The sequence below is a fragment of the Polypterus senegalus genome, chromosome 1, assembly GCF_016835505.1.
Source record: "Polypterus senegalus isolate Bchr_013 chromosome 1, ASM1683550v1, whole genome shotgun sequence".
NCBI lineage: Eukaryota > Metazoa > Chordata > Cladistia > Polypteriformes > Polypteridae > Polypterus > Polypterus senegalus.
The window spans coordinates 162,834,641-162,846,162 of record NC_053154.1 but is presented as its reverse complement, the minus strand read 5'-3'; the positions used below and the strand labels follow the sequence as shown (position 1 = coordinate 162,846,162).

The 11,522-nt window shown below is 38.0% G+C and overlaps 1 protein-coding gene across 4 annotated transcripts in view; it reads left to right on the top strand.

The window, feature by feature from the left end:
* yeats2 (YEATS domain containing 2) overlaps nucleotides 1–11,522 on the top strand; it is a 143,747-nt gene that overhangs the window by 45,148 nt on the left and 87,077 nt on the right. For all 4 annotated transcript variants that reach the window (XM_039761706.1, XM_039761687.1, XM_039761696.1 and 1 more), the window contains one exon: nucleotides 2,929–3,032. In XM_039761706.1, the coding sequence (XP_039617640.1) occupies nucleotides 2,929–3,032 (104 nt within the window). The remainder of the gene's footprint in view (nucleotides 1–2,928; nucleotides 3,033–11,522) is intronic.

Genomic DNA, 11,522 nt, shown 5'->3' with positions numbered 1-11,522 from the left:
TTGTACTCTTGAATAAAAGTGCATTTGTTTTGTTATACCTTTTGTGAAAGTGTTTATTTGATATTTGGACTTCAGTCTTCACACGTTATACTCTTCACGTCAGTATTTTGTCAATTATTACTATAACATGAAAAAAGTATTTTTTAATTGTGTTCATCATTTTTTGCCTCACATTTCTTGTCATCCTACATATACACAGATTGTTGTAGACATGGAACCCACATGAAATGTATGTATTTAAAATAACAAAATGTTATTTACCCTATACAATTTCAGCCACCTAACTCCAAGACAACGAGACTTGTCTTCATCTGCCTCATTGGGGGATGGGATTGCAGACTGCTTGCTGCCAGGACTGATTGATACATTTGCAAAACAAAGACCCTAATGAAAAGCTGTTAAAGTGTTGATTTGTAAAGAGAGGTTGGTGCATCTTTGTGGAGCAGCTGTAGTCGCATCAATAGAGCAGACTTCCCGCTGAGATGCTACTCAACTGAGGTAATCGAAGAACAGCATTAAGCCAATGCATCCAAAATAATAATGAAATCAGTCAATAAATGCATTGTAGGCTTTAGACTATTAATTGATGCTACAGACTATATTAATAAACATATTCAACATCAGAATAGTTCATCACGAGCTAGACAGCATGTATGTATAAAGCAAAAGAGACAATACAGTGGCTGCACAATATGAGATAACATTCAGCTAAGCACAGATAAAGACTAAAGTAAAAACTTGCTCCGTATGGAGCTCTCTTATTAGAACTTGGTTAGGATTGTCCATGCCCAGATCATCTACAGGGATCGGACTTATTATTCACATATTATTCAGTCCGACTCTGTTCAGTGCCATACTATTTGGCAGCTGAATTCTTGTGGCAATATGAGGATCTTCTGGTGAAGTGTCAGGTAGATAGTCACGTATTTAAAAGTAGCAGGGGCAATACCCAGCATTTTGCAATATCTATAATGTATTTTTTTTAATTGAAGTGCAGTGCTTTGAAATTATTAATAGTCCACTTTGGATGACTTTGGACGTACTCACAACCTCCTGCTGAAAGCAATGTGGAGTTACTATCCACGGTGATTAACTAGTTTGGTTATGATATGTAATGATCATAATCGTTAGAAAGGAACCTGTCAATCAAAATATCATCTGTTTGCTTGTTTGTGAATCTACAAGCATGGACAGTATGTACATTTCACACAAAATAGTATATTTTCCACATAAAAAAAAATATATTAATGGATGGCCCTTTCTGTCTGATTGGACGGGCACGGCCTGCCCACTCGATGGGTCTGACTTTTGGATCAAAAGAACTGCAGAGGGGCAAAGGAATAAAAATTACTTTGAAGTGGTCTAGCTGTGAGATTTACTAATGAAGAAAACAGCTAACTATTCAACATTATGAAAAGGCTAATCGTGGAAGTGAAGCGAAAACAGATACGCAAAACACAGCAGATTTGCATAGCACATCCGGAGTAACATTGTGCCAAAATTCAGGCAGGTAAAATTAAACAAACAGTCTTTTACAATCAAACGTCAGCTTTTGCCTTTGAGTAAGACCTTTTTTTTTAAAGAGTTCAAATTACATTTGATGTAATTGGTCAGATACTCTGCAATAACATATAACCTAAATTACAAACTTTGCCATTTTAGCTAATCACATTGTTTCAAATCACAATTTCAATTTGAAATCAATTAATCGTTCAGCACTGCTAGCACACATACTGAATCACATACAAAGTGGTTTAATGACAGATACACATTCATGTCATATGATTATTTTTTTTCTCTAAATGGTACCTCCCAGAAATGTATGTTTCACATTGCATCTGTCCTTCTGTCTAAAGCTTTGGTGCAGTCTTGCATGCATGTCAGCTTCAATCAAATAAAACTAGCTATTTATTGCAGAATTTTTATATTGTTAAATGTGCCATTAGCATTCTGCCTTCTGGCATTGTACTGTCCCCCCAGCAGTATGCTCCTTCCACTCTATGTTGTTTTCTCTTTTATCAACCTGGTGCAGGTTGTGTACTAAATATTCAAAGTTGTGTGAAAAACTTTGTAATGCCATTCCTAGTGATTTGATGTATTTTTTTTGTCTTACTGAAACCATGAACCGCTGGGTTTGCTGGGTTAGAGTCCTTGTGGCAGGGACTCCTTTTGGACTTTTTTGTGTTATATTTTACACAGCATACATAGTGATATTCTCACCAAGTGGTGGGCATGGTGCATATTGATGAAGTGTGCATGCAACAGTTTCATTGTACTTTATACACAAAACAATAAATCTAAGCTGATTAAACTACATCTTTATCAAAGTCTTAGATTTTTAAATGATCAAAGACGATGTGAATGTCTACATTAGTAAGTAATTAGTAACTTTCACTCTTTCTTGTTGGTAGACATTTATTTAAAGTCCATAATAAGATGAGATACTTCTAGTAGGGCTAAGCCAATGGTGATGATTTTTGAGGTGAAAAGGAGAAACCAGAAGAAATCAAATCCTTGGGTTTGAAAATTTTTGACAGAGGGAAGCAAACAGTGAGGCAATGTACACAGCTGGTCTCCTTTCAAAATGGCCCAGTCTCACAAAAAAATATACTGTATATTTTTTTGACTTGAATATGCTGTTTTACAAAATATGTGCAATATCAAGATACAGATAAATACTCAATAACAATAAAAATCCAGCTTCTAGTAATTTAAGGCTTTTGTTTTCATGGATAGACTCCTGCCTCATCATATTCATTTTAAAATACAAGAACAGGCTCGCTATTTTATAAAATTTATAATGAATACCTCACTTTAGAACAGCGTTTCATGTGGCAGATTATGCTTTGAATCTTAATGCAGTTGTGTATTCTATGATGGGTTGTGGCACAGTAGGATTATAATCTGTTGCCTTTACTTTATAACTAGGTAGTCCTACTAGCAAACCAACAGGCATCTCTCTGTCTTCCCATGGTGCAAGATCTCCAGTGTCAAAGATGCATGGGAGCAGTGCAGGTTCCACTGGGGTAAAGGTGAGTGTCCCTAGATAATTCTGTTGATAATTCTTATAGTTGTAACTTTTTAGATACAACTAAAGTAATACCACTTATGGCATTTCTGAAGTATTTATGAAACCTGAAAAGAAAGCAGAATGTAAACAACGTTCATGATTGAAAATGGTTACTGTTCTGACGTTTTTAAGTTATGTTTGGAAGTATTTTCTGTGTGGGTCAGTATTTTTACTTGATTAATCTGTTGATGCAAAACCTTAAGTACATTAAGGTGCATTTATTAGTTGGGTTGACACAGATGCAGTTCATGGGCTCCACATTTAGTACAAGGGTGCAATACTTCTTAAGTGGAATCTGCCTGTTTTAGTTTTAGATTTCCTCTTAGAATTCAAATATTTTCCTTTGGGTTGTATTGTAGTCCTGATTGAATTCTCTCTGCCACATCAGGCAATTGACATGTGAAGTTTTTTTCCAATTGTTTTCTTTTTTCATTCAGATAATCATACCTTTTCAATTGAGTAAGTTTACTTACATTTATTCCTCTAAAGGCAGCATATGGATTTTACAAATAGACACACTCAAGGCACCGGTTAACCATTTTTATCTTATTGGGTGCAGATGAATATTGTTTGGCCTTTTGGAACTTTTGGCTGTGATCATCCACCCTTTTAAAGGTCTGTTCCTCTTTTATAGGAAGGCAAAACTGAATCGATTTCTACAATAGTGTATTTTCCTGTCTTCTGTAAGGAGCTCCTGTACACGTTATTTTCAGTAGCAGACTAGTAATCAAGTATGCTTTTTACATAGTCAATTCAGTTTCCTAATAGGTACCTATTCAAAAGAACAGCTTAATATTGAATATATATTGAAGTAAAAATTGGCATTTTGCAGTAATTGGTGATGCCACACATACAGTAAATCTTTAAGAGAGTGGGACTCTCTGCTGTGCAAGGCAGTGCTAAAAAGCAATAAATAAATTAAGATCCCAAAAGAAGTTCAGAAGACTGAAAATCTATCGTAATGCAATTAAAGATTACAGGATATCTGAAAAATGCTAGGTTAATGGAATTCATACAATAAATATAAAACTGAAACAGTTTTGTGAAAGGGAATGGGCCTAACTACCTTCTAAAATACTTCTGATCAGCCTCTGCAGTAAGAAATTAGCTAACTCTATTGTCAGTAAAAGTCTCACCAGTTACTCAGTTCAAGGGTTCACACACTTTTTTCATCCTTAACCTTAAATATTTAAATAATACTTAAAATACAGGTAGAATCTATTTAATCAGACTACCTTTATTATTATGATGTAGCAGAAGATTTTTTTTTGAACCACTAATGTATAAGTGTATATGCCTATAGACTCGTGTGTCATGTGTTTGCTTGTATGTGCAAATATGTGTATTGTGGCAGATGGCCAGAATCCATGCCCGGCTGGGACACCTAGAAGAACCAGGAGAGGGATTATACCTCCCCTGGGCCACAAGAGGGCGGCCACCCTGGTCTGTATGGGGACCACGGGAATGGAGCATGGAAGCTCAACCCCATTGGGGCCCATGGCCACCACAGGGGGCCGCCCGGAGTATTGTGGAGCTCTGGGTGTCAGCACTTTCGCCACACCCAGAAGTGCTGGCGGAAGAATTTCCAGGGACACCTGGAGTGCATCCAGGTGCTCATGTGGCACTTCCGCCATACCAGGAGAACACCTGGAGCACATCTGGATGATCATAAAAGACGCCACCTCCTCCGAGTGAGAGAGCCAAGTCGGGAGGAAGAAGGCAATGCTTGGGAGAAGAGGTGGAAAGGTGGAACGAGTCCAGAAAGGAAAGGAAAGGACAGAAGAATGGTATTTGGTGCAGGGGCACTGTGTGGTGTGCTGAACTTTTATAATTAAAGAGTGTGTTTTTTGGAACATTGTGTCTGTGTCTGCCTGTGCTGAGGCTGAACTACCACAGTATGCTGTAGTATAGTACAGTAGTACTGTCGAGTACTACTCAGAGCAAGCTGAAATACTTGCATATCCACACGTTGCCTCTCTTCAGCACCATAAATAGAATCTATTTAAATAAGTAACCATTTTTAAAAAAAAACACACATATTAGCATAATACTAATCATACTACAAAGGTATAGGTTATCATGCATAAATACATTACAGCATTAGTGAGCAAAAGTCTTCAACACCTTTTGTAAAGTAAGGAGCTTTCCAAATTATTTAATTGAACAGCTTCAAAATATATGAAAAAAAAGTAAACATTAAAAAAACTAAATCAAATCAATAATTGATATGAACACTTATTGCCTTTAAAACTAAATTGATACTCTTAAGTACACTGTCATGTATTTTTTTTCATAAGAAAATTGGAAGTTTGGTAGTTTGTTCCAACCAGAGTTGAAGATAGTTTTTTATGACCTTGACTGTATATATTTGGTCACTGTCATCTGGCAGAATGAAGTTGTAACTACTCAGACGTCTCACTAATAGTGGTGTTGTTTAATGGATTAGAATCTTTTTGGACTTCTTAATATGGAGGATTTCATTCATTCTTACCAAATCACCATCTCCATTCCATAAATCTGCAGGCAACCCACACCATGCTTCACTGTTGGTTGCAGGTACTCATCTACTGTATCTAGTGCTCTCCAGGTCTTATGCCAACAAACTTTTAATTATTGGGGCCAAACATTTTAACAATCAGCTCATCATTCAGGACCACATGTTTCCATTGTTCAACACCGCAGTCCCAGCTTTAGTGCATTGACGAGTCCCTTGGCTTTCTTTCCACTTTAAAAGAAAAGCTTTATGGCAGCAACTTTTAAGTGAATACCATTTCTGAAAAGAGTTTTTCAGACTGTACGGGAAGTAATTGGATTCCATTTGGTTTTGTGAGTTCAGAGTTGATAGCAGTGCTGGACTTCTAATTTGTAAGGGTCATCCACTTGATGTATATCTTGTCTGCTGTACCCAGTTTGTGTGGCTAGTCACTCAATTTCTGGTACTCAGTATTACCTGTTTCCTTCTTCTTCAGAAAAGCTTAGCAGCAAATCTTGAAACTCCTTTCTATAGAGATATTTCTGCTTGGAAGATGGCCTTGCTGAAGCAAGATGACCAACTTTTGTCTTGTTGCCATGGTGTAAGAATTGCTAGTTTGAAGGTTTAACTGTCATACCTTTTATACCTAAATCTCTAGTTTGGTTGTCCTTTACTCAGATTGATTCTTTCTAACCCTGTTTCTGTTTGAAAAATTCATATACAGTGGATCCGGAAAGTATTCACAGCGCATCACTTTTTGCACATTTTGTTATGTTACAGCCTTATTCCAAAATGGATTCAATTCATTTTTTCCTCAGAATTCTACACACAACACCCCCTAATGACAATGTGAAAAAAGTTTACTTGAGATTTTTGCAAATTTATTAAGAATAAAAAAATTAAGAAAGCACATGTACATAAGTATTCACAGCCTTTGCCATGAAGCTCAAAATTGAGCTCAGGTGCAACCTGTTTCCCTTGATCATCCTTGAGATGTTTCTGCAGCTTAATTGGAGTCCGCCTGTGGTAAATTCAGTTGATTGGACATGATTTGGAAAGGCACACACCTGTCATATATAGGGTCCCACAGTTGACAATTCATGTCAGAGCACAAACCAAGCATGAAGTCAAAGGAATTGTCTGTAGACCTCCGAGACAGGATTGTCTCGAGGCACAAATCTGGGGAAAGTTACAGAAATATTTTTGCTGCTTTGAAGGTCCCAATGAGCACAGAGGCCTCCATCATCTGTAAGTGGAAGAAGTTCAAAACCACCAGGACTTTTCCTAGAGCTGGCCGGCCATCTAAACTGATCGATCGGGGGAGAAGGGCCTTAGTCAGGGAGGTGACCAAGAACCTGATGGTCACTCTGTCAGAGGTCCTCTATGGAGAGAGGAGAACCTTCCAGAAGGACAACCATCTTTGCAGCAATCCACCAATCAGGCCTGTATGGTAGAGTGGCCAGACAGAAGCCACTCCTTAGTAAAAGGCACATGGCAGCCCGCCTGGAGTTTACCAAAAGGCACCTGAAGGACTCTCAGACCATGAGAAACAAAATTCTCTGGTCTGATGAGACAAAGGTTAAACTCTTTGGTGTGAATGCCAGACGTCACGTTTGGAGGAAATCAGGCACCGCTCATCACCAGGCCAATACCATCCCTACAGTGAAGCATGGTGGTGGCAGCATCATGCTGTGGAGATGTTTTTCAGCGGCAGGAATTGGGAGACTAGTCAGGATAAAGGGAAAGATGACTGCAACAATGTACAGAGACATCCGGGATGAAAACCTGCTCCAGAGCGCTCTTGACCTCAGACTGGGGTGACGGTTCATCTTTCAGCAGGACAATGACCCTAAGCACACAGCCAAGATATCAAAGGAGTGGCTTCAGGACAACTCTGTGAATGTCCTTGAGTGGCCCAGCCAGAGCCCAGACTTGTTTCCGATTGAACATCTCTAAAGAGATCTTAAAATGGCTGTGCACCGACGCTTCCCATCCAACCTGATGGAGCTTGAGAGGTGCTGCAAAGAGGAATGGGCGAAACTGGCCAAGGATAGGTGTTCTAAGCTTGTGGCATCATATTCAAAAAAAATTGAGGCTGTAATTTCTGCCAAAGGTGCATCAACAAAGTATTGAGCAGGCTGTGAATACTTATGTACATGTGATTTCTCAGTTTTTTTACTTTTAATAAATTTGCAAAAACCTCAAGTAAACTTTTTTCACAATGTCATTATGGGGTGTTGTGTGTAGAATTCTGAAGAAAAAAATTAATTTAATCCATTTTGGAATAAGGCTGTAACATAACAAAATGTGGAAAAAAGTGATGCGCTGTGAATACTTTCCGGATGCACTGTCAAATTCTTTTACAACGAAGTGCCGGGGACCTAAAAAATATTTCATTGTAATGAAAATTTCATAATAATGAGATTCTTTATTTGTTGCTATAGTGCTTTCTTTAACTTGCGTCCAGGCATTTGCAATCATTTCAATAGTTTCTTTCACATTAATTTTCATCTCCTTATGCTGATGAGAATTTTTCTCTACATTTCCTTCAATAATACACTTTCAGGGTGCGAGTGATGCCCAAATCCAATGGCTGAAGCACTGTCGTGCAATTAGGTGGGTGGAACTCAACGTGAATATTACCTAAATGTGAAAGCATGCTGTGGGCAGCACAGTTATCAATCAGAAGTAGAATCTTCCTTTTCTTCTTCTTTATATCTTTGTCAAGTTGTCACAGCCAATTTCCCAAAATGTCTTGAGTCATCCAAGCTCGCTGGTTGCTTTATACTCACAGGGAAGGAATTTAGCACGCTTAAAACACAGGATTGGTCGACTTGCCAATGCTGAGAGGAATAACTTTGTGGCTGCCTGGTGAATTGCAGCAAAGTGAAACTGTCAACCTTTGTTAAGATTTTTTTCCTCCTTGGCATGGATCACATTTGAGTGTTAAAGTGCAATGCAGTTGCAGCTAGTAGAAGATTCCAGTCTCATCAGCATTGTAGATGTCTTCAGGCTCATAAACTAAAATGATTTTCCTGATATCACCTGCACGCCATTTGTTTTCTTTTTCATTTGGAACTGTAGATTCTTTTCCACAGATTGCTTTGGCTGTAATTCCAAAACAATCCTGCAAGCGAATTAGCCATCCCCAGCTGGCAGTAAAATCTTTGTGGCCCAAGGAGATAGACAGTGACTTTGGTTTTTCTTGAATGTTTCTTGAACAAGCACCACTGAACTACATAAAAACTGTTTTTTCAATGTCTTCAAATGCAGCAGTTCGCATACGTTTGTGCCAAGGCCCAAGGTTTGCAACCCAAGATTTTTCTTCTATTTTTGCTCAGCCTTTCAAGAAAGTTAACAATGTCAATGTCGAAATTCCAGTTTACTGGCAAGTTCGTTTTTCTTTTTGCCAGAATTGAAAGCCACAAATATTTTTTTTCTAATATGTGAACTGTTATCATTTTTTTGTGTCTACCATTTTTATGGGAGGGTGACAATGAGTGAAATTCCAATTGAGGTTTTTCAAAGGTTGACGTGCAATAAGCAAAAGGTATCACTGAAAACCACAGAAAACAAACTCAGCAAAAAAACAGTACGAGAAAAGTTTGAAGAAGAGAAATTGTTCAGGGATCATTATGTACAACTGAGATGCGACCACAGAACTGACTGCTCTGTGGATGATTCATTCTCTTGACTGCTCTGTGGATGATTTATTCTGGCATTTCAAGGTTTTTTGGGCACTGCATTCTAATGAAAGTATCTACTGAATGTATTTCGTAGTAACGAGATTTTTATAGACTCTTGTCTTATGGGGAAACTGTCAGGACCATAAAAATACTGTAGCAATATTTGTTGTAACGGAATTTGATCTGTAGTTCAATAAGCTGATTATGTCATTGACACCCGTTTTGTCTTTGTTTAATTACACACTTAACTATTTCCCCTCAAAGTGATCAGGTTTTTATGTGAAAGTGATCTTTTCTTCATTTGTTTTGTTCTTTAATGAAATTAAAATATTGCTCATTTGGTTTTTTGGAAGGTGATTGTTTGGATATGTAACATTTGCACTTTTCTACTGACATGCTAATTCAGAAGACAAAAATTTAACATCTGAAACAAAATTTACAGTGCATAAGACTTATACACAGTTTTCTATGTGTGTATTATTTAAATCTATAATATATAGTTACTAGCAAAATACCCGCGCTTCGCAGAGGAGAAGTAGTGTGTTAAAGAAGTAATGAAAAAGAAAAGGAAACATTTTGAAGATAACATAACATGATTGTCAATGTAATTGTTTTGTCACTGTTGTGAGTGATGAGTGCTGGTGTCATATATATATATATATATATATATATATATATATATATATACGCGCAGTGGTACTTCGGTATACGTCTGCTTTGGAATAAGTCCAACTTGGTATACGTCCTGTTTAGAGGCGAAATATTTTGTTTGGTATACGACCTTTGTTTGGAATACGATTCGTGTGCTAGAACAACACGTGTGGTATACCGGGCGCGCGCCTTCAAAAAAAGGGCCAAGTTTTAACCTGTACAGTAATCCCTCGCTATATCGCGCTTCCACTTTCGCAGCTTCACTCTATCGTGGATTTTATATGAAAGCATAACTAAATATATAACACGGATTTTTCACTGCTTCGCGGGTTCTGTGGACAATGTGTCTTTTTACTTCCTGTACATGCTACCTTTAGTTGGTTTGCCCAGTTGATTTCATACAAGGGACGCTATTGGCGGATGACTGAGAAGCTAACCAATCAGAGCACACAGTTAAGCTCTCCTGACTGAGAAGCTAACCGATCAGAGCACGCAGTTAAAATCCTGCATGCTGAATGCAGTGTTAACCAGGATGTCTCGTCTCGCTCATTCAGCATCAGTGATTAACTTTTGTGCTGTTTTGTGTTTATCTTTGTGCATAGTCAAGCCCTTCATTATGGCTCCAAAACGATCTGCTACTGCTTCAGGGGCCATGCCCAAGTGCAAACGGAAGATGTTAATGATTGCCGAAAAGGTAAACGTTTTGGATTTGTTGAAGGCTACGATTCTTTTTATTTAAAAAGTACGAAAGGAATATAAGATTTACGACCGCAGTGTCCTTTTAACCAGGGTGCAAAACAAGTTGTATGTGGATGTAATAAGGCAGTAGTCTGGATGGAATCTGCTTTAGGGATTTGGATTGAAGACTGCCAGAAGAAGAACAACGGCAGTGCTTCACAATCACCCGAAGAGGCTCCTTTGGAAGTGCTATAACGCTCTCCTTTGTTGTGCAGTAAAATTAAACTCATTGTTATCGGACAAGTCAATTTCATTTATTTCATCTAATTGCTTTTGTATTTATGTATTTTAGTATTAAGCAGTGTTTAAATTATTTTATACAACCCCATCAATGTATAATATGCCAATAACAATAGGATTTTTTTTCATGGGAACGAATTAATCATTTTCCCATTATTTCTTTTGGGAAAAATTCGTTTGGTATAAGTCCTGTTTGGTATAAGTCCAAGGATCTGGAACGGATTAAAGACGTATACCAAGGTACCACTGTATATATATACAGTAATCCCTCGCTATATCACGCTTCGACTTTCGCGGCTACACTCTATCGCGGATTTTAAATGTAAGCATATCTAAATATATATCACGGATTTTTCGCTGGTTCGCAGATTTCTGCAGACAGTTGGTCTTTTAATTTATGGTACATGCCTACTCAGTTTGTTTGCCCAGTTAATTTCATACAAGGGACGCTATTGGCGGATGGCTTAGAAGCTACCCAATCAGAGCATGTATTACATATTAACTAAAACTCCTCAATGCTATAAGATATGCTTCCCGCGTGGTGCTTGATTGTTTGCTTGTCTCTGCCTCTCTCTCACCCTCTCTGACATTCTCTGCCTGGCGGAGGGTGTGAGCAGAGGTGCTGTTTGCACAGAGGCTGTTTGCCTAGTGGATATGGACGTTC